Here is a 24,423-nt window from a genome sequence, read left to right as displayed (position 1 = left end):
GTCCAACAAAGTTCACTGGAGCCTTTCATGGAATAGCCCTGACTAATAATTCTGGCTTTGTGCTCATCCCTTCCTCTCAGTCTCAGCTACCTCAAACTCTTACTTGCTATTCCTGAACATGCTATGCATTTTCATGCTTCCAGGAGGCCATTACCTCCACTTAGAATTCCTTTCTGCTCCAGCCTTCTTGGTGAAATCCTTCTTATTCCCAAGTGCCAATTCAAATGTTACGCCCACTTGCATTACTCCTCACTCCTCTATATTCCTTTCTGGGAAAAATGAATTCCTTACATTTCTGGGTTTCCACATAAATTTATACATACAAAACTCCTAGAAACTCTTAGAATAAAGTTCTACAGAATCTGTAATTTTCACATTAAAGACCTGAGAGAGAAAAAAATTTAGAGAGCAGGTCAGAACTAAGAAATCCCTTAAAATATTTTCATATGTACTAAAAGAAAAAGCCAGCATATTAAAGAGAGATGCCCCTTTACATACTTTAGTAACAATGGATACCATTATTAATTCCCAGTAATATGTTCCTTTATTTGCTAGAAACTTCAGAATGTCACTTCCCTACGGTCTCACAGGATGTTGGTAAGTTAATTTTGCTTTGCTACAAATGACGTATATGTGAGTATTTGTACATATTTTCCCTTTCTGTGCTTGGTTCTGCATTTAGAAATTAGGGCTTCCACTTCATAACTTAGACTTGTATACTTCTGCCACCTAGGTCCAGAAGAGATCACAGAAATGCAGAGTAATCTAGATTTATGAGATGGAAGATTTTGGGAAATTTGCTATTCTTGGCAGGCACTTCTCAAATATACTCCCCGATACCCAGAACGACACTGTAGTCTAGTGCTGTTGCCCAGCGTCACTCAGTGCCAATGCAGACGTTGTCAGCTTGCTCCACACATCTCTGGCTCTCTTCCTCCTCACGGAAGTTGCAAGACTACAGTTCTGGGGCCAGGGTTTCCTTTCCTTAATCTTTCTTCACGTTTCACTGAAAAAATGTCTTCTCTCTTTCTGCCATCTGCTTTATCAGCTGCATCTTAGTATTTTCTAATCTAACGTTCTTTCCTTTTCTAATCATCCACAACAAGATAACTGGGACTGAAACTCTCCCAGTTGTTGAAAACTTTCCCAGAGACAGATTTCCTGTATTTCTCACAAGAAGGACTCACAGGATGAAAACCCTACTGTGAATATAGCACTTTGAATATAACATTGCATAATAAGGTTGGTAGTTTTACATGTTTTCCTTACTAGAGTGTTAATGCATCGAGAGTAAGCTTTACATCTTATTCATTTGGATCTCTAGTATTCAGAATCCATCAGTTCTGCCACCTAATCCTCTCTTGCTGTTGTACTTCTATTTCATTGCCACCACCACAATGTGGGCCTCATTCTTCATCACCTGGGTTACTGCAACTGCTTTGCAACAGGTCTTCCTGCCTTTAGGTTCACCGCCTTTCAGTTTATTACCTTTAGAAAACCAAACAGGAGGAGTCTTTTTAAATTAGAAAGGTAACCATGTTGTTCTCTGATTGAAACTCTGATCTCTTTCTTTCAGCCTCACCATTCAGCATGCTCTCACTTAACCCTGAGTTAGTTGCCAAACAGTCTTTAGTTTCCAAAATGCACCATGTTTTCTTAAAATGTCTCCAGTGTTCTTCGCTTCTTTATTTGCCTGGAGAATACTTTAATGATTCAGCCTCTCTCTCTTCACTGACTCTTCCCCAGGGCAGATGGCTGCAATCCTGAGTCTTGGTTCCCTCTTGTGGGGCTCTAACTTCACATGAGTCACTCTGTCTCTCTCTCTCTCTCTCTCTCTTTTTTTTTTTTTTAAGGAAACAGGGTCTAGCTATGTTGCCCAACTGGAGTGCACTGGCTCTTCATAGGTGCAATCATCGTGCTCCACAGCCTTGAACTTACAGGCTCAAGGAATCCTCCTGCCTTAGCCTCCTGAGTAGCTGGGACTACAGGCATGCACCACCACTCCTGGCTACAAGTCAATCTTTCACTTGACAGCTTTCCCAGTTAATTGTGATGGCTTCAAAGGCAGATGATAAGTCTTCATCACCTTTGTAATTCACACTCCCTATACGCTGTTTACCACTAAGTAAGTGTCTGGTAAATGAAAGAATGTTTGGTTATATTATAACTGCCAACATTTTGACCTACTTGTTTCTCATCTCAATGGCAATTTGCAAACTACTATGGTAAATTTTCGCTTTGCATTCTGATTACATGTCAACCATCTCTTTCACTTACAAGCCTCAACGAATGATGCACTCTACTTTGCAGGTTTATTTAGAAATGATAGCTACAGGTGGGGATTGGTGATTTCTATTCAGCTAGGAGACAGGCTCTCATAAAACATCACTTTTAAATGCTTAAGGGATCAAGAATCATTCTGTGCTACTGCATGCATGAGAGAAGATTCACAGATCTTGAAAGTGTCTATGTAGATTTGATATTTTCTTATTTTTTGTATCCCCATAAATGAGCTAAAAGCAAATGGAATAGCTGTGAAGCTACTTCATAATATGCCAAGAGAATACAAGGCAAAGACTATGACAATATAAAACTCATCACCACTCTTCTGCTTATGACACTTTTGAGGTGTCATTAAGTAGACCTTATCATTTTTGAAACTAACAGCTCTTTTCTGAAATGAAATTAAATAGTCATTCAGAGTGGAATTGTACACCTTAGAACTCCATGATCAACATCATGAACTTATTTGAAAAAACTATGATTACAAGAGGAAAATTATGGCATACAATAGTTTGGGAAAATGAAAGAAAGGCACAAAACTTTCAACAAAGGATATTTTATGTTAGTATGATAAACAGTAAATTGATAATCATTCGGACTTTCAAAGAGAAATCTAATGAAAGTATTCCAAAGAGAGGCCCTGGCAGGGGTGTTCTTTTTGGTGCCTCTGATACTTTGAAGACTCCATAGTTGTTCTCTGTTAGAGAAGTAGCAGCTGCTATTGATGGCAGAACTATGTAAACTTTTAAAGCAGAAAACCAATTCTAGGCAGATATCCTTTCAAGGACAAATTCAAAAGAGATGAGGCTTTCTATCTGCAAATACGCACATCTGGCACTGCTCTGAGAAGATAAATGCTAAGTACAATCCTGTAACACACACTGAAGTACACACAAATGAACACACAAGCTCAGCTACTTTAATCAGGAGTAATACTCAAATATTAACAGAATTGAGGGCAAAGAACTTGGAGCACAGAGAATGAATATTTAAATATTTTATAGAATGTGTGTCTCCTAGAGAAGGCAGGGAGAGAAAAACACATGAAGGTAACTTCAGAGGATAGAGACAATTTTTCTGTATGCTTATTCTTAAAATTACCACAATCTTTGAGAAGAGTCTATAAATTTGTGTTCCAAATCAAGAAGAAATGATGGCTAGTATACTTCTTATATATGGTGGTCATACAACATTTTCTAAGGTTTTTATTTTTCTAAGTGAATCACCTTGTGTTTTATTTCTTGATCCTGCATATGTCACAAGAAAAGAAAATTAAATGAGAATGAAGAGGTCTCCAAAATGATCTCTGTTGTGCCAAAAGTCTCTATTTATCTGCTTTGTGGTTACTCTTCAATTTGAACTATGGCTAAAATCGAAGCATCTGAATCTGTTATAACTCCTTGAAGAATAAGAATTTGTATATTATATGTACATGACATCATGGTCAATGATGAGTTCCAAGTTGGTTACTAAAAATCCCAAGGTCCTTTTAAGCCAAAACTATTGATAATTTTCAATATCTAAATAACTAATCTGATTTAGAAATTCCCTATCATCTACATATCAATCTGTTTATATCATCCTTAGAATTGGAATATTACATATAGCCCAGCTCTACCCCTGCTTTCTAAGCTCCAGCAAGCTATGTAACTTCTCTGTGCCTCAAATTCCTCATCTACAAGATGCAATAATATTATATATATGCCATAGGTCTGCTGTGAGGATTATATAAATTTATGTAAAGAAAGTGCTTGGAAATATGTCTGGTACTTAGTTATCTATAAATGTTCCTACTACCATCATCAATATTATTGTACTACCATCATTATTACCATTATTATGAAATATAATCATAACATTGTTGTTATAATTATATTTAGAAGTAGAGTATTTACATTTCATTGTTGATCTATGAAATGACAATTTTCCCATCTTAAGAACTGTAAAGTAAGAGTGACATACAAATTTAAGATAAAATAGTGTATAAGTTTCTTAAAATGGAAATTTGGTGGAAAAGACAGCATTTTTTTTTCTTTCTTTAAAACAAATGTTTTCCCAGTATAGCAGATTTCATAAATTATTCTGAAACACACTTTTTAATTTGGAAGTGCTAATGTGCTAGCAGTATGTTTATTCCCAAATAAAAGAAAGTTCAGACATAAAAGTTCACTTGAGGAAAAAACAGGCAAACTTTACTTTAAAGTTTATATTTATAGTTGTCTATATTTAAGTATAGTAGATAATCTATGGCTTTGGTTGGATGTTTGGACCTAATTCTCTTAACATATATATGTTACAAAGATATTTCCAATAATAACGTTTAAAATTCAAGAGTTTCCATTTTAACGTAAATCCTCCTATCTCTCCCTACAATACTGACAAAATGACATTAATACACGCAACACACACATACAGCATCAATTGTCTTGTTTCTCTATAGGACAAATTCCCATTTTGAGTGTGAGGATGATCATCTTTTCTTGATTCATAGATGGCATACAGTTGTTTCTCTACAGGACAAATGTCACAGAATTAAATTCAACTCCCATATAAAGCATAATATTCGTATTTTTAAAAATAATTTCTCCCAGTGTACTTCCTTATTTAGCTATGTTTGCCTTCTCTTGGCATGTCCTTTCCCATATATTAGAAATTTACAAGAGGAGCAATAACAAACCTCAGGAAGTACTAGTGGAAAGGGGCAAACGCAGTGGGTGGGTGGGGTCTAGGTAGCCAATTCTGATCCTGGTACTAAGGTCTGGGAATATATTTGTAGATAAGGAAGAAGAGCTCCATTATTGCAGGATCAAGTAAAATAAAATAACCACCCAATAAGGCTCAAAGTCTAAAAATACCAGGTTTAGCAAAAGTTTACTAAAGAAGACAAGTTAAATTCACCTCATCACATTGGGCCTTTAAAAAATGTGCAGAGACCTGTGAGATAGATAACATCGCTGCACTCTTTAGGAGAACAAAAGGGAAAGTGACAACATCTCTCTTTTTGGGAATTTTGCAAAACAACACAAAAATAACATCACCACTACTGAACAGACAAGTATATTCTGATTTCAGTTGAGGAAGAAGGTGCTACAGACAACTACACAAACAGTGGTTTAGTATTATCTCAGCCCATGTAAAAAAATTCCCCCTTCTAGAACATCTGCCTTATATCTGTTTTTAGCTATATGTAGTGGTTGGCCAATTATCTTTCCATCCCCACCCTGAGTGTGGGTATGATCATCTTGTTCTAGTTTCAGTGTAACTTTACTCCCATCAATAGGCATTGCAGTCGGATTAGAGAACATGAAAATTAAGTTGTAGTGAGAACTGTTCATTCAGGGCAAAAAGATACTAATAGTTTTAAACCATTTTATCCTTCTTCCTTAGGAACTGAAATCCAATGTGTATCTTCCCCACTAACAGTACCTGCAGAGCTGGGTAGAAGTAGCCTAGAAGAATTGGTTTAGCAAAAGGTCTAGAAAAGTCAAAGTGAAATCAAAGACTGCATGGGGAAGACTAACTTCTCAGCGGTCTATGTGATTACCATCAACAGTACACCACTTGGGGGGCGGGGCGGAGAGGGGGAATGAAAAGTGTTAGTATCACATATTTTTATGTTGGTTTTTACAGATGAGATAAACATTAAGAATATATTAAAATTCAAAGGATGTTAGAATAGAAAGGAACCTTACTGATGATCTACAATGAAGATAATCACATATTCTGGCTTGGCCAGGGCAGTCTTATTTTACACTCTTTTTATAGAATTATTGTCAACAGCTCCCCCTGCCTTTCTCAAGAATGTCCTGATTTAGATGGTAAATCAAATATTTTTAAAAATAATTTCTCCCAGTGTACTTAATATTTTAAAATATTAAAATATTTAAAAATATTTTTTAAATATTTAAAAAAAATCAAATAGATATGCTATTTATAAGAAAAGGCCCTCTATACCAATAGAGAATTAATTAAGTAACTTCTCTAAATTCAAATGACCAAAACAGAATGGTGAGCTCTTTGAGGGCTCTTTTCACCTGTTTTTCCATGTCTGATCCAGGCAGACAGGTGAACATATGACTAACTGCTAAATTCCCAGGCCATTACTTTGTTCACTTCGTCATCCTACTCTCTCTAAGTACAAGGCTGATAATTTGATAGAAATTGCTATGGAACCTGTGAATTTTGTGGAGGGCAATAAAAGAACACTACTTTTGAGTTGCCTAAGTTATTGCAATTAACAGATGAGGAAAAAATTGCTCTGAATGACTGTGGAAATTATAACCTACTATGAGCTCCTTCTAAAAGGAAAATTCACTCTTCCTTCACATCTGCTTAAGTCTATTTCTAGCTATATGCGGTTGGGGGACAACTAGTTGTTTCCATCCCCTTGTAATGCAAGAGTGTCACCAACTTGTTTCCAGGCTCAAAGTACTTTTGCTTCTACTCATAAGTACTAGAGTTACAATTAACTTGCCATAGCAAGAATTTTTCTGTTTAGAACTGAGGATGACAATGAATAAGTTAAACCATTTTTAGTTTCTTCCTTAGAAACTAAAATTGCTTTCGAAGTAAAAATTTTCTCATGATTAACCTTACCAATTAACATGTATTTTAATTTTTATTTATAGTCGTACAAGAGTAGAAAAAGAAATTGTTTTAAAATCACGAGCTTAGTTCCCATAAAGTCAGTACTCTAATTATATAAATTTGTTAATGGTAATAAAAGCCATCTTATTTCCAGCTAAAAATAAAGAGAGTTTACAAAAAGGAACTAAATAACTTAAGTTTGCATATTAAAGAAAATTTCTAATAGAAATCTTGCATATTAAAGAGAATTTCTTGAACTCTCTTATACAGACAATATGTTATACTCATTAAATTACTGACCTAGTTTCAAATGCCCATAAGGACTGCTAATCAATCAATAAAATAGCATTGTGCCAAAAAGATGTGTGCATTTGCAATTGCCACCCGGTCATTTTTCTGGAAAATAATTTACTTATTCATTAATAATATAAACCAATGCACGGATAATATAATTTCTAAGATAAGTCCATCTTGTTCTTTTAACACAGAAGGGAAATATTTGTTTCTCTTTTAAAAGTTCCTGATACTTTAATAATTTATGTCTATTGGCATATACCCTGACAAGTTTTTATAATGACTTCAAAGAATCAATAAATGTGGATGAGTATACACCTTGGAGATTTTATATATACATATATGCACCTTTTTTTTTTGCTAATCACTGACTTATATTTATATATAATCAGTGATTTATATTTACATTTAACACATTTTTTCTACAGAAAGATAGTGTCTCCTATTTGGGGCTAAAATTGAACAGTAATTTAAAAGTGATTATTATCCCCTATGAATTTATAATTAACTATTTTTATAGACAAAGATGGTATTAGATGCATTATCCGTAAGTTAGGCATATTGAAAACTATTTTCTAATGAATTTGTGCTGACTTAATTACTCTACTGAAAAATTCTGTCAATTACTTTTCTGGTCAACACCATATGTGCAAGATTCTTAACTAACATTAAGTAGCAGCCTATGATTGTAAAATAAAGGGTAGGCAACTAGCTCGCATGAAATAAACCCACCAGTTCTTACTACCTCTTTCATCTATGAAGCTGACATAAGTAACCAAAAATCTCTCTAGTTAACATGATCATAAATTTAGAAAATTATCATAAGGAAAACTATATAGTACGGAAATAAGAACATATCAACTAAATGTACATTATCTCTTTATGTGGTTTTCATGTTTGTACAATGGTGTGCACTGGATTATGAAATAGTAATACTCATAGTAATTCAACAAAAGGACTGAGACTGTTAAAGAAACAAATATTTCCCTTTATTTGACTGTATTACATCTACTCATGGGACATACATAATAATCAAAATTTTCAATTTACAGGCCTATAAATAATGCTATTTAACTGAAAAGCAGCCAGCAAATAGCAACATATACATATATTTGAAAAGCTTACTCATAAAAGTAATTTCTATAGCAAATCAGTTTTGTAGAATGCAATAGTAAATCAAGAACTATCAGCATTTAAGAATCAGAAGAATACTGATCAACAGTGAATTTGCCTTACTCCTTTGCCAGTTGCACACTGGTAGGCTTTGCTCCAATAGGTATCCCGTATTTGTGTAATGTGTTAATCAATATCTCCCTCATGTCGTTGTTGTAGGAATCAAAGTCAAACACATTTCGAACTACACTGGAGAGACCTTCAGTGGGAAATTTCTGTATTAAAAAAAAATTCCCTTATTATGCATGTGATAAAATATACAACATTATAAAGATTTATGAAATGGATAGGACAATAATGATCAAACGAACTATAGCAGAAATTTACTGGCCTTGTCAGATAAGCGGGTAGTAGAAATGTAGACATTTTTCTCTTTTAATGTTTGCTCAGATGACTTAACAATATTTTCCTTTTTAAATAAATGCCAGAATTTGAGGGGGAACAGTTCCTCCTCTCAAATGTTAGAGCAGTGCCTAGATCCTGGTGTCAGTGATTGTCACTGCTTTCTGAAATCTCCTGCCTTTAATATGAGTACCAGATCGAACAGTTAAAAAATGCAAGTTAAGTAAAGGAGCATGTTAAATATCTATACAGAAGTTTTCAGAAAAGTCGGTCTGTGAGTAAATGAAGAAGAAAATATAAAGCAACAAGAAAAGAAGGAAAGAACATTAAAAAGGACAAACAACAGAGAAACAGGGAGCAGTAGAGGGCAAGAAAACAAGTATGACTACAACTGAATTTACACTGCTCATGTCCTCTGAGTCCTTTCCTGGGTCTGCTTTGATTTTCTTTAGGTGATGGGTTCTGAGCTGGCTGAACTGGACTTATGGTTTTATAGGCAGAACAAAGCTTTTATTTTTAATCTTGTTTTTTCCATATGTTTTTAATAGACAAATAATAACTGCATATATTTATGGGGTACAATGTGATATTCCAATGTATGTATGCCTTACAGAACGGTTAAATCACACTAATATATCCATCATTTAACACACTTTATGGTACAACCATTACTTAAAATCTACTTTCTCAGCAATTTCAAAATACACATTACATTGTTATTAACTACAGTTACCATGCCGTGCAATAGATCTCAAAAACTTATTTCTCCTGTCTAACTGGAACTTTGTATCCTTGGATCAACATCTTCCCCTCTGTGTACTCTCCCCACCCCACCTTTCTACTTTTCTTTCTAGGGTTTTCTTGGAGGGTTGGGGATAGGGCGGAGGTCAAGAGTTGTTGGGTTGTGACTGTTGGCTTGGAGACCCTTATTTGTTCTGTAAGTAAGACTTATATCATTTTGTATTTGTTTGTTTTATTTAGTAAGGTGGAGAACACATTGTACATTGTCACAGGAAATTTCATTCTCCTGCCTACTCTATCTCATAAAATTTTCTTGCAGTATTTACAGGTATTTAATCAGTACTGTTAGTTCCTACTCTGTTTGCTGTTGTCTCCATGTGATTTGTTTCAAAATAAAAACATTTTTTACTCACATACCACATGCTTGTTGTAAAAAGCCTAATAACAGAACAGGAAGGTTTCCCCACTGACTCACTCTCTTGCCTCACCTGCCCTCTAACAACGGCCTTCCACCAAATTTCCTAACTCCTCAGTAATGACTGAAGACTTTGCCAAAGTTAATTTAAAAGCTGAACAGATAATAATGTTCATTGGCCTACTATATTTATAACTTAGATTATAAACATTTCAAATTATGTAATCTGACTCATTATTATATTTATGGAAATTAAAAACTCTGGTACGAACTGTACAGTCTGAAAAAATAAAAAATAAAGAAGAGAGTGATGGCTCTTATGTACAGGTGTGTGCCATACCTACCTGTAAATGTTTGACTATGTTGACAACTTCTCTGGTAGAATAAGGATAGTTAATAATCCCTTGGTCAGCCAAACTCCTCAGCTCTCCAAAGGCAGCCACAAGCTTCTGAAGGATGGGCTCAGGCACATTTGGTCCATACTGTCTGAGCATCTCGAGCTCCGAGTGGGGTTTGGGGTTATCAACTGCATGGCAGCTAAAAATATCACCTAAAGGGGAGAAAAGACTCACATTCAGCACGCAACAAATCCATTACGATGTCACAGGAAAAAATGGAATGGTTGTTTAAAGAGCCATTGGTTGCTCATCGAAGCACAGAATGCCCATCCAACAATAGGATGGTACAGAGAAGAAAGCAAATGACTGAGGCAAAAGAAAAGAAAACTGGGTGATGGATGGTTTATCTCCATGAATTTATTTTTGTTAAAAAATTTACGTAATACTTGAATACATGTTCATGGGAAGATATTCCAATACAAAGAGGAAAAAAAATTCTCCTTTAAGTCTCTGCCAATGCCACTCCCTCCCCCAAAAGCACTGAGTCTTAATGTTCAGTGTATTTATTTTTCCAGACCTGTATTAGTACTTCTTAAAAAAATGCACATACACAAACAGAGTTTAGATAATTTATTCCTTTTCTATTAATGGGAATATATTCTTCAAACGGTTCTGAGACAACCTTTTCAACTTCAACAGATGTTGAGTATCTTCAAAAATTATATACATCTATCTCATTAAAATGCTGCTTTATGCACTAAAAAAGGGAGAATTAGTAGCATCACTCTCTAAACAATCTGTATCTTGTGCAGATTTATAGAATACACTTTAGAGTATTTGCTAAAGTAAACCTGTAGAGATATTGTCTAAATTAAAATCAAGAAAAAGAATATAGAAACATAATATTTCGTCTGTAATTCAGAGAAAAGAGAATGTACTAGAAAAATAATTCTATGATTCATAATCTGAGAGACCAGGGATCAAAGGAAGTAAAAGTAAATAGACTTACATTATTTAATATATTCATTTTAGAAAATGACGATATCTAGTAAGGTAGCAATAAGATCTTACTTTGATTTAGGAACCATTTGAACAATTATTTTGTATGTGTGTATTTAAAAGCAATTGAATAAAATGAAAGCCATGATATCTTCAACATTTTATCTCATATACTAAAGCTTTTCAAATACAAAGGTGAAGAATGGCTTTTGCCTTTTTTGCTGGAAATAAAACCTATCACTAACCTAAAAAGATAATTGACCCCTCATTCATTCACTCATCAAATCATGATTAATGAGGACAGTAGAAATGGTGATGATGGGGGAGGTCAGTCAGGTAAACCTCATGAGAAGGTAACATCTGAGCAAATGTTGATACCTGGGGGAAGAGCATTACAGGCAGCTGGTACAGCTAATCCAAAGACCTTAAGGCAGGCATACCTGGCATGTGGATGGATGAGGCAGGAGAGCAGAGTAGATGGAATAGAGGAAGTGGATAGAGCAGCACCAAGCAGTACAGGACATGTGGTTACAGACATAGAAGGATGTGGGAGACATACTGTGTAGGATACTGAAAACTGTTGTAAATACTTGTACCTCTACTCAGAATACAATACGAAGCCACCGAGGATTTTAGCAGAGGCGTGGACTACTATGCTGTGAACAGACCACAAAAGGGCACAGGAAGATAAATACCTTGTGAGCAGAGGCACTGACCACATTGACTGTATTTCCAAGAATATTTGTAGAGCACACAGTGCAGCCTTGGAAGATATATTCTCTCTCTCTCTCTCTCTCTCTTTCTCTCTCTCTCTGTAAGAAGGTAATTTGGGTTACCTAAGCTCAGGATTCCTCTTCTATAAGGCATCTCACTAAGTGCAGGTATCATTTGGCCCTCTTTCTGTTGCCCTGTGGGAACTGGGGCTTGAGGAAGCAGCACAAATGCTGATACTCTGACTACTGCTTTTGCTGAAGACTCATTCCTCTTTTGTCTCTGACTCAGGAGTCTAGTGTCTTCTTCCATGAAAGCCTTCTGTGGCAAGTTAACTTGTTAGCTTAAAAGTAGAGTAGACCCTTAGATATTTCACAGTTCAAGAATAAGGCTGGAAGCAGGGCGACCCATTAGGGAACTATTTGAAGTAATCCAGGTAAGAGATGATGGTGGTTCAGATCAGAATGGCGGCAAATGGAGGTGATGGGGAAAGCAGGATAATTCTGAATATATTTCGAGGGTATAGCCAATAAGATTGCAGGATATATGGAAAAGAGCATAAGAGAAAGAGAGAAACAAAAAATGAATTTGGAGTTGTCATTAAGAGAGATTTACAAAAGACTATAAATTAGGTTTAAGAAAAAAAAAGTAAGTTCATCATGGACATGTTAAATTCAAGACAGGAGGTATTGAACTGGAAACTGGATATGAGTGTGAAGTTCAGGAGGAAGGTCTGGGCTGGAGATGAATATTTGGCAATAACTGGCATATAATTGGTAGTCTAAAACATGAGGCATTCTGATTTTATTAAAGGAATGAGTATAGATAGGTAAGAGGACCAGGGCCTGAGCCTTGGGACATTCTAACAAGCTCCAACAAATAAGGCTGAGCAGGAATAGTTATTAAGGTAAGAAACCAAGAACATACTTGAAGAAGTATTGGAAGTCAAGTGAAGGAAAATGCATCAAGGAGAAGAAAGTGCCTAACTGTATCAACTATATAATATATTAAATACTGCGGGTAGATTCAGTACAACGAGGACTAAGAATCAACCACTGGATTTAGCAAAAGAAAAGTCACTAATGACCTAGATAAGAACCATTTCTGTGGAGTAATGGGAGCAAAAATCTGATTAGAATGAATTTAAGTGAGGATGGTGCAGAAGAAATGGAAATTGCAAGTGTAGACAACTCTTTTGAGTACAAAGGACTGTGAGGAATTTTGTTACAAAGGAGAAGAAAAAAAAGTAGCAATAGGTGGCAAAAAGAGTAAGATTAAGAGGGGTGTGTGTGTGTGTGTGTGTGTGTGTGTGTGTGTGTGTGTTTTGAAGATGAAGGAAATAGCTTGATTGTTTGCAGATGGGAATAATGTAGGGAAGTTGCTGATACAGAAGAGGGAGGGCAGAACTGCTAGAGCAGCAACCTTCAGAAGGTGGGATCTGGTGCTCATCTGGAGGAACTCCCTCTAGATGGGAATGCAAACAGTTGACCTGCAACAAGTGGGAAAGCAGAACATCGTAGGTGGAAGACTTGGTTGTAGGAGTCTGTGGACATTCGTTTTTAATTGCTTTCATTTTTCTCAGTGCAGTAGGAAGACAGGAGAAAGTAACAGAAATCTAAAAGAAAGTCAGTAAACTGAATCCTGGTTAGCAATGGGAAAGGAATGAGACTGGTGGGAAAATGAAGGAGAATTTCCCTTTCCCCTCCATAAGCCCTTCTATATTTCAATCACTTGCAGTAATTGAATGTTCAAGTATTGTATAATTTTAAAACAAAAAGAAATTCATGCAGCAGTGTTGGAGCTGCGAGGAGAGAGAAGATAAGAATTATCATATGAGAAGAGGAAAGTGAAAGGTCTAGCAAAGCATGGTGTGATTGCATTTAGGGACACTTGAGGTCCACTGCTAAGAATGTGAAATGACATTGGTCAGTTTTGGGCTTTTTCTAACCACATTCAGCTGTACATGTGTAGGTTCAATGTTGTCAGAGAGTTGGCAGTAACCAGGGCGGAGGGGTTCCAAGTGCACAAGACAAGCTAAGAGAGAAACAGGGAAGCTGAAGAATATATGTAAGGGAGTCATAAATGTGAAAGATCATGGAATTGAAGCTAGGTAAGAAAAAAAAAAAAAGCCTAGGTAAAGGAGAAGAAAATATATCAAGATGGGTAAGTGAAAAGGTGGTAGGATCAATGGATTGAAGCTTCTCACACATTTGAAGAGTTGTTGGATTTGGTGTACTACAGGGAGTAGCTGGAAGGACTGGAGGTGGTGAATGCATGGATGAGATAAAAATCCCAAGGACAAATGAGGACAGAATAGGAATAGGAAACAGAAATTATAGAAGTGTCAGTTATAGAAACTAGCCATGAATGGCTAAGATATGGTATAAGACCGCTGGAATAAAAACATCCAAGGAGCCAAGAGGCCAGGGAGTTGGATGGGTCACATATGTATATATTGCAACCACTCCAAAAGAAGAGTAGGGTTGCAGAGAATGAAAGTGAGCAAAGGGCTAAAGATCAATAAGAAGTGACTAGGATGAATAGGGGTAGATAAGAGAAACAAGAGCAGATGGCACAGTATGAGGATTTGGAGGTGGATGGAAGATGGAGACAGAACAGAGAGTATTCTTACAGGCATTAGGAGTGACTTGGGGTATAAGGGGTGACCTATAAACAATAAAATAACTCAAACCTCTTTACAATTAGAAACAACTTTTCTTTGGTGTGTTTACATTATTACATTTCTAAGTGCATCAGTAATCTACGAATTGTTAGTAACTTTTAAGGTAACATCTGTACATAATAAAAACTACAAAACAGTATAACTGAGTATTTTATATTCCCATCCCTAACTTCCATTGCAAACAACGCCTTATCAGATTCTTGTGGACCTTTCTGGAGAAATTCTATGCATGTACAAGCATTTGCATGTATCCATCCCTCCTGCCTTTTCCAAAACACATGAACGGGTAAACTACTATACCCACTTTACTGACTTATTGTTTCAATTACTATTTTGAGTATTGATTTTTTTATAGCAGCATCAGTAAACTTATTCTCTGTTTTTAAACAGCTGCATAGCATTCTACTGTGTGGATACAAAAGAATTTCTTTATCCAGTCCCACTTAGATGGACATTAGGGTTGTTTGCATACTTTCTACTATAAACAATGCTATAGTGCCTATCCTTGTACTTAAACATTGTATAGGTAAATTCCTTGGATAAATTCCTTTATGGGTAATTGCTAGATCAAAGATCCCACTCAGAGACTGGGCCTGCTTCATATTGAGTGTGAGAGTCCAGAATTATATACTTGCTATAGAGAAGAGAAGTCCTTCTTAAAGACTTTTGATGAGTAAGTTTATCCCAGGGCCTCTCCAATCAATGTGAATCAGTCTTCTCAGAGCTGACCTCAATCTTTTTCATGGTTAGGGGGATGTGACAAAAGTAAAACCATTTCTCATTTTGTGTTTTATTCCAAGAATTCCTAAACAACAAAGTATAGTGTAATGGTTTAAGAAAAAAGACTCTGGGATCAGATAGACTTAGATATGAAGCCCAAGTCCACCACTCATTATCCCAGACACTATCAAAAAATAATCTCTCTGGGCTGGGCAGGGTGGCTCACATCTGCAATCCCATCACTTTGGGAGGCCGAGGCAGGCGGATCACATGAAGTCAGGAGTTTGAGACCAGCCTGGCCAACATGCTGAAACCTCATCTCTACTGAAAATACAAAAATTAACCAGGCCCAGTGGCACATGCCTGTAATCCCTGCTACTGGGGAGGCTGAGGCAGAAGAATTGCTTGAACCCAGGAGGTGGAGGTCGTAGTGAGCCAAGATCATGCCACTGCACTCCAGCCTGGGTGACAGAGCGAGACTCCATCTTGGAAAAAAACAAAACAAAACAAAAACCTCTCTGAATATCAGATATTTTTCTTCACTAAAAGGGGGATGATAAGTATTCTCACAAGGTGATTATGATGGTGGCATAGCACATGATAAGCATTCAATGACAGCCATTACAGCAGGGTTTTTATTGGTATTGTTATTATCATTACAGTTTTTACCTAAGGTACCGAAGAAATCATTGCCTAGGAAAGGAAATCCAGGTCTGTTTGCCAGAACAATCATCCTAAAATCAGGATGAATCACAACAACATTTTCTCTTCCATTCACATTAGCAGAATCTGAAAAACAAAATTTCTATTTATTCTTTATCAATATTTAATAATTCTTAAAAATATCAAGCAACAGTCTTGAAGATAACATAAATAGTTATACTGTTCAATTATAAAAAGCTCTAAGATATTTGGCTGTGATAACTTGGTTGCAGAAACAAAAACTTTCTTGAAAAAAATTTGCTCAAGAACCAAACACTGATAAAGCATATACTAAATTATACAGGAACTTGCACTCTTATATACATTCAGTGTATATCTAAAAAAAAGCAACCTTGTCCAAATGTAGACTTACGGTACTTAAGCCTGGCTTGAGATGTTGTTAGTCCTTAAAAAAATTAAAGATAGAAATCCATAATAAGGGAGGCCGGGCATGGTGGCTCACGCCTGTAATCCCAGCACTTTGGGAGGCCGAGGTGGGCAGATCATGAGGTCAGGAGATCAAGACTACCCTGGCCAACACGGTGAAACCGTGTCTCTACTAAAAATACAAAAAATTAGCCAGGCGCGGTGGCGGGCGCCTGTAGTCCCAGCTGCTCGCCAGGCTGAGGCAGGAGAATGGCGTGAACCCGGGAGGTGGAGCTTGCAGTCAGTCGAGATCGCAGCACTGCACTCCAGCCTGGGTGACAGAGCGAGACTCCATCTCAAAAAAAAAAAAAAAAAAAAAAAAAAAAAGTAATCCATAGTAAGAGAGAATTCAAGGAATAGGAATAGCTAAAGGATAATCCAAACTTTCTTTACTTTTTATCAAATCAGTAACCACATCCTTTTGCATAGAGCCCGCCATTACGCAGCAAAGGAGTTATTCCTGTTTAGATCATGCACCCTGCAACCTAAATACATGTTAATAGAATAAAGGTCTTAAAAACCTAGTCAAACTCATTAGTACAATGTTGATTTACTTCCAATCATGGGATTGTACCATAGTTCTTAAAATAAGTGATCTTAAGTTGACTAGGGCTTTCTTTGTGTAAATGTGAAAGGTATTTCTACTGGCTAGTGTACATTTCAGAAAATAATTTAAGATAGTAAAAGTTTTATTATGGTTATTTCAGGAAGAACCACTTGCTATCTTAATTTATTTAAGCCCCACCCTTAGGTTGCCCATCTTTAAAAAACGATAGTTGTGAAGTACCTACAGCTTTATTTGAGATGAGTCTGGAAGAACCTACTCTCATTTTTTATGATACCAAAAAGTAATCTTTCAGCATGTACATATTCATGTACAGCAATACAACCAATAGTTTTAACTCTGATCCCTATTAATCTTAGTAGTGGAAAATAACAAGGGTATGTGGCTATAGGCAAAATTTAATCAGTTAATCAAAACAAAAATGACAATAAAAAATGAAAAATTTAAAAAGTAAAGAAAATGAAAAATGTAACCCTACAAGTGATGGTTCATGAAACTACATTGAAAAGAGCTTCAAGTGCTCTTTTTCAAAACGTCAGCTACAATCATACTTGGGTTTAAAATTATAATGACTCTTCCTCAAAAATATATCAGAGAATGTTGAAGGTTGCCAGGAGATAATTACTTCTTAAACTACACTTGTGTTTCAGCAATTCCTTCTTCTTTTCCATTTCACTGTCCTCATAATGCTTCATAAGGACAGGCAGAATTCTGACAGTCTGAATGATCTTTTTTTTTAAGAGAAAGTATTCAGGGTAACTCAAATTCTAATTTTTCACATAAAATCATTGTGAAACTGAAATATTAGAATGCTTTTGTTAGTGCTAAGTTCAGGCTCAAAAATGGCAATCTTGCAATGATGCTGTCCCAGAATATCTCTGTGGTGATGCACTTGTACCTTTTTAATGGAGTTTTCCTTACATACTCTCTTTGAGTATTGAAGATGTTAGTTATTAGTCTCAACTTGTTTGGTTACTCTGGTTGGCTATATATTTTCAATGGCTAGTTACAGATTTTCAAGTCCTTTCAGGACACAAACATTTTAAATTTTAAATTTAGGAAATGGTCTCACATTGCATCAGACAAACTTAATTGCTCCTTGTAGTTTAAATACACTGACAAGATTAATCTCTCTTCATTTTTTTTCCTAACAATAACAACAAAAAGGGTGTGTGTGGGAGGGGGGCAGGAGATAATAAAAAACAGAGGATAACTTCTTCCTAAGGTAGGAGTGTGTGTGTAATATATACGTCTTTATATATACACGTGTTCATCACATGTATCTGTACCTATAAAATAAAAAGTCCAGCATTTTTTATTATAATGAGCAAATTGAAAAAAAAAATCATACACAAATAACTGAGAGATGAGTACAAGGGTTGTATGTTGGTATTGTCAGAGTAGAAAAATACAAAGTTGATTTGTACTAATACTACTACTAAAAATTTCAAAGATGCTTGCTGGCTATAAAATTAAAACTGACAAAGCTAGATTCAGATGTATTAATTTTTATAAATGATTGTCAATACAGGCAACTTAAGTTATATTGAACTTAGGCTTATTATTTGTAAGTAGGTACCCAGCTAAGTTTGTGATTTGATACAGAGATATAAACATTGTATGCATTAAAGGAAACATTGCTTTTTAAAATACTCACTTGCAACAATGCGTCTTCCATCTGCTAGAATCATTTCTCCATTTTCTACTAGAGTTTTTAAAATACACGTGACATTTGTTGGAGCTTTGTCTGCCTCATCTACTACCAGAATGTGACCCAACTTTACTGCTTTAACCTTTGAAGACAGAAAATTTATCATAAACAATTAAATGAAGACAGCCATTATTAAAACTTCATTACTTACTGCTTTGAATTTATAACAGCTGGCTTTATTTAAGTTATGAGAATACACACACACACACACACACACACACACACACACACACACACACATATATCTATAGCAGAGCTGGAAACAAAATTTTGGGATTTCTACCAAAAGCTTCACGTAGTTACTAAACTGCCAACTCTACAGTAATCTTTTTATTTCATTTTAGTATTAAAATTATTCCCATGGTAGTGATACCCAACAACATCTCACACCCAAGAGTAGGAGAGATTTAAAACAAGTATAACAAATAGAGAAAGTGCCATGGGAGTCATGAAGAGTGAGACATTACAATCATTGTGGACATTAGAACACTGAATTTGTTAAAGCTCTTAAAAGAGTATACAATTGTAATAGACCCAAAATGGATAGGGCAGAAGAGGTGGCTACTCAAGACAAAAAAAATCAATGGTCAAACTCAAGAAATCCTGGGGCAAATCTAGAAATGAGTGACTATGAACAGTCTATGCTGGCTGAAGTAGAAGTTAAATGTGAGAAAAGGGACTAGAAGGGTAGACTGGGTGTCTACTGCTAAGGGTTTAACTGCCAGACCAAGATATAGGTACTTCCTCGTTAAGTAATGGGATGCAATTTAATGGTTATGAGTTGACACATGATAGAAGTGGAGCTTGGAGCTACACTTTAGGATATTTAATCTGGCAACAATATGCAGAATAGTTTGGCTAAAAAGTGGTTTGGGAACCTGATTTGAGGGAGGTATGAAAAAAATGGAAATAAAAGGCATTAGACTGATTTGAAGGTTTTGTAGAGGCAGAATCTATAGTCTTGGCAGTTGCTTGGGTGGGAAGAGGAGAAAGGAAAAATAAAAGTCTTAGATTTAAGGTGACTGGGTTGATGGTGACATCATGAAAAGAAAGATGAAAGCTAGAGAAAAGTCTTAAAAACATTTTTGAGGGGTGGATAAAAGAAGATATCCAATGAATTTAAGTGAAAATCTCAAGATTAAAAAAAATAGTAAGAAATATAACGTAAAGTGGACCATATCCTAATTTTTCTCGTAGGATGGTATATTTTAAGAAAATACAGATTAAGAAATGAGCATTCCTTCTAACACAATTATTTTAAAGCATTTAAAAAAAAACTTATAAGAAATTTCTTTTTTAAATTTCAGGATAAAAAAATAACTGAATTTAAAACAAGAAAACATGTAGCTTCTATCCTCAACCCGGTCTTTGTTGAGGGAAAGTCAGGCCCAATCTGGAAGAACTCAGGCAGGAGATCTGAAAGACTCCACTCCCTGGGGTGTGGACCACAGAGGTTCCCATGATGACTTCTTTGTGCCATTACTGCAAAGGTGTCATGTGCACAGAGGGACATGCCTGGCAGGCTGAGATTTCTTTAGGTCTTGTGTAGGAAGTTGAGGACTGGATCTTCCCAGCTGTCTAAAACACTGGGCTAATATTTTATTAAATAGAACCACTTCTAAAAACTTTTCTAGAAACCTTACCTATTTTCAAACTGTATACATTTGAAAATGATGGTAAACTTTAAAAAAAAATCTGGAATAGAAAAGAAATCAATAGAGGATTTCTGTCATTCTCTAAATCTCTCTGAAGACAGAAGGACAAAATAGGAAAACATGTTATCTTCCCAATAATTTGTGTATAAATATCCTCTCCTAAAATGAACATGAATGAACGCTTTCCAGTTAGGCTGAAATGTACTAGAATCTGATATAGTTTGGCTGTGTCCCCACCCAAATCTCATCTTGAATTGTAGCTCCCATAATTCAAAAGAGGGACCCAGTGGGAGGGACCCGATGGGAGATAACTGAATCATGGGGGCAGTTTCCCCCACACTGTTCTTGTGGTAGTGAGGAACTCTCACAAGATCTGATGGTTTTACAAGGGCAAATCCCTTTTCTTGGTTCTCATTCTCTCTTGCCTGCTGCCATGTGAGACATGCCTTTCACCTTCCACCATGATTGTGAGGCCTTCAGAGTCATGTGGAACTGTGAGTCCATTAAAGCTTTTTTTCTTTATAAATTACCCAGTCTCAGGTATGTCTTTATAAGCAGCATGAAAACAGACTAATACATAATCCATGAGAGATCCATCCTCCAAAAACTGAAACACAACTATGATACAAAAATACACTTGAAAACATTTCTATGATTAGATTACTAACCAAAGGTGAGTCTTCATATACAATAAGTCCATCTTTAACTGAAGGCTGAAGTGTAAGAGTTTGTACTGTTGTATCCCTAAAGTAAAACCAACACATTTTATAGTTAGTAAGGAAATAAGCTGATGATTGATCATGAGTAAAAATACAGCACAGGTGCATTTTTTAAAAGATTTTTGTTCATCATCCTGCTTCCCCTCCCCCCCACCAAAAAAAAACAGCAAGTGAAATTTATTTCAGTAACAATACTCTGTAGACTTAATACAGTATAAATTACAAAGAATTTGAGAATTAATCCAGACTTATAGATGATCCAGGTTCTTCACTTCTCTTTTTCTTTCTGGTAATATCTCTTGTAACCACTTCACACCTCAAAATTACCTCCTGAGGGTGAAGAGGAGAAACTAAAATAAATTTATATATATATATAAAATATAACATTTATGTTGTTTAAATATAATTTTGATGGCAAGTTTGGTAATGATTGGTATGCTGACAGACAAAGCAAATCTAGGAATTACACATTCAGGCCCAAACTGCCATCACTAGGTGCCAAAGCCAGACTACCATACCGCATGCCAAGAATACTCAAGAATTACTTTATGGGGCCAGGTGCAGTGGCTCAAGCCTGTAATCCCAGCACTTTGGGAGGCCGAGGGGGGCAGATCACGAGGTCAGGAGATCGAGACCATCCTGGCCAACACGGTGAAACCCTGTCTTTACTAGAAATACAAAAAAATTGGCCATGTGTGGTGGCAGGTGCCTGCAGTCCCAGTTACTCAGGAGGCTGAGGCAGGGGAATGGCGTGAACCCAGGAGGCGGAGCTTGCAGTGAGCAGAGACCGCGCCACTGCACTCCAGCCTGGGTGACAGAGTAAGACTCTGTCTCAGGAAAAAAAAAAAAAAAAAAAAAAAAAAAAAAGAACTACTTCATAGGATTTTGAACATTTCTGTTGGGATTAAGGCAATCCATTATATTTCTTAAATCTACTTTTTACTATTTACTTGACCCTCCTTTAGATCAGGATCTTCAAAAAATATTAACAGTTAGCTATCCTGATGTTAAGAGCCTCCTCACATGATGAGATACAACATTCACATCAAGTATGGATATTCTTGCCAAAATGTGTGTAAGGAAGTTGCAGGTGATAGGTAGGGTCAGGTATTTTTAAGGGGATCAATTTTGTATCTTTGCCTTCTAGCTAAGATTATTTCCCACAGAGAATTAGAACTACTTTAAAAATAGGAGTAGCGTCTTTGAAGAGTTCAAAGTTACTTTTTCAAACTACCCTACTTCTTATTCAAAGTAAAGCATGAAGTTGCAATTGTGTTGTTTTGACTATCTACTATGTATAAGACACTACTGGACAGTGAACTTCAGACCTTGATGTTATACTTGTGAAACGTACACCCAAACGCCAAACTTTACTATAATCTATTAAAATTGCAAAATGTGTATCTGTTTTTTAAAAAGTAATAAATAGCACTTGACAATAAAAAACAAGATAAACTTAACATGTCATCAAATAACTGTTTTTCTTTTAGCAGAACAAATATAATAAAAATCAGTTAATTGCTTTGAGAGGCAGCTGTGGAGTAGTGCAAAGAAGATCTTGGAGTCAGATCAATCAGGATTCAAATTCTTGTTTTGCCCCTTATTGGCCATGTGATTTTGGGTAAGTAATAAAGCCCACTCAAAAGGATTGCTGATAGAACACTTGGAAAGTGTCTAACACCGTATCTGGCAGATAGCAGGGGTGTAATTACATCCCAGCTTTAGATATTTGTTATCATTATTGTTGTTGTTGTGACTGAAAGTTCCTTGCCTGCCTACCTTTCACTTGATCTTCAGTTTTTTAGCATACATGGTACTTCTTGAAAAATCCCTTCCCTGACCTTTTGTAGACAAGCTTACGTGCCCCTGCTATGTGATCCCCTTGCCATATATCCCTTAATTCAGCCCTTAACACACTATACTGTAAGTACTTGTTTTACTATCTTCCCACACAGACTGTAAGATCTAAGAATATAGAACACGTCCACACTGTCCCTCATTCTGTTCCCCATCTAGATGTCTGGCTCACTGGAGGAATTCAATAAATATTTGTTGAATGAATGAAATAAACAAAAAATACGAAAAAGTAAAAGTCAACGATATAGTTTATAGTGCAGGATAAAATATACAGACTTCCAAATTTATTAGATCATTGGATTTTGTTTTTAAACAGAGAATCTGGAACCTGCTCTAGTAAATGGTGGGTTAGAGTAAAGCTAATTCTCTTAGGGGTAAGAAATGGTACATTCTTACCAGGTGTGGTGGCTGAAGCCTGTAATCCTGGCACTTTGGGAGACTGAGGCGGGCGGATCACAAGGTCAGAAGTTTGTGACCAGCTTGACCAGCATGGTGAAACCCCATCTCTACTAAAAATACAAAAATTAGCCCAGAATGGTGGCACGTGCCTGTAACCTCAGCTACTCAGGAGGCTGAGGCAGGAGAAAAGCCTGAACCCAGGAGGCAGAGGTTGCAGTGAGCTGAGATAGCACCACGGCACTCCAGCCTGGGTGACAGAGCGAGACTCCATCTCAAAAAAAAAAAAAAAAAAAAAGAAATGGTGCATTCTAAGGAATGCATCTGTAGGTCTGTATTAGAAAGTATAGTCATGTTGAGAAGGTATGTATGGGATTGACTAGTCAAGGGATGATGGTTTATGTCTAAGATGGAGTTGAATTGGAACTTACGGTTGCAGTGGGTACCTTCCTCATCAGATTCCTCATTTTTGGAGCTTGAACAGGTATGCTGGCAATACAGTTATTGACAATTACAAATTTTAGACTGTTTGCCTTATTTGCATCTAACTTGGAAGGGTTCTCCTTCTAACTTGACCAGTTTCTTCGGTTAATTCTCTGGGATTCTGGCCTATTGCTGTTCCTGATTCCTATCCAGCTCCCATCGCCATAATCCTGGCTCTCCTGGGCCTGGCACCTGCCCCCATAATCTACTGCTTCATATGGCCCTAGCACTACACTTTACAAAGAATCTAATTTTGTTTATCTTCTCTAAAAAACAAATTAAATTATGTCTAAAAATAAAGCCCCGTGGGATGGTAGGGAAAGTGAAAAATACATTGTGGCAAGTTATTGGTGATTATAAATCTTCAGTATGAATAAAATGTTCCCTATGTAACAAATGGATTGTCATATATCAATTTTCTGTATTTATGGGTTTTATAAACTTACTGCAGGACATATATATATATAGAGAGAGAGAGAGCGCTAACAAATTAATCGTTAAAGTTTTAAACAAATCAAGAACAAAGTTTAGTTAAACTTACTTATTGTTAATATTCTAGCAATAGAGAAGGGAGTGGATGAGGAAGGGAAATAGATGTGTTCACACAGATTTTTATAGTAATA

At 36.1% G+C, this 24,423-nt stretch overlaps 1 protein-coding gene across 2 annotated transcripts in view; it reads right to left on the bottom strand.

Moving 5' to 3' along the window:
* Window positions 1–24,423, bottom strand: part of LOC105491729 (von Willebrand factor A domain containing 8) — a 436,474-nt gene that overhangs the window by 137,919 nt on the left and 274,132 nt on the right. For both annotated transcript variants that reach the window (XM_071081437.1, XM_011758388.2), the window contains 5 exons: window positions 21,014–21,089; window positions 18,637–18,772; window positions 15,956–16,075; window positions 10,180–10,385; window positions 8,401–8,552 (listed from right to left, as the gene is read on the bottom strand). In XM_071081437.1, the coding sequence (XP_070937538.1) occupies window positions 8,401–8,552; window positions 10,180–10,385; window positions 15,956–16,075; window positions 18,637–18,772; window positions 21,014–21,089 (690 nt within the window). The remainder of the gene's footprint in view (window positions 1–8,400; window positions 8,553–10,179; window positions 10,386–15,955; window positions 16,076–18,636; window positions 18,773–21,013; window positions 21,090–24,423) is intronic.

Source organism: Macaca nemestrina, chromosome 16 (genome assembly GCF_043159975.1).
Source record: "Macaca nemestrina isolate mMacNem1 chromosome 16, mMacNem.hap1, whole genome shotgun sequence".
Lineage (NCBI taxonomy): Eukaryota > Metazoa > Chordata > Mammalia > Primates > Cercopithecidae > Macaca > Macaca nemestrina.
The sequence above is the reverse complement of the archived record's forward strand: the minus strand, read 5'-3'. Positions and strand labels throughout refer to the sequence as shown.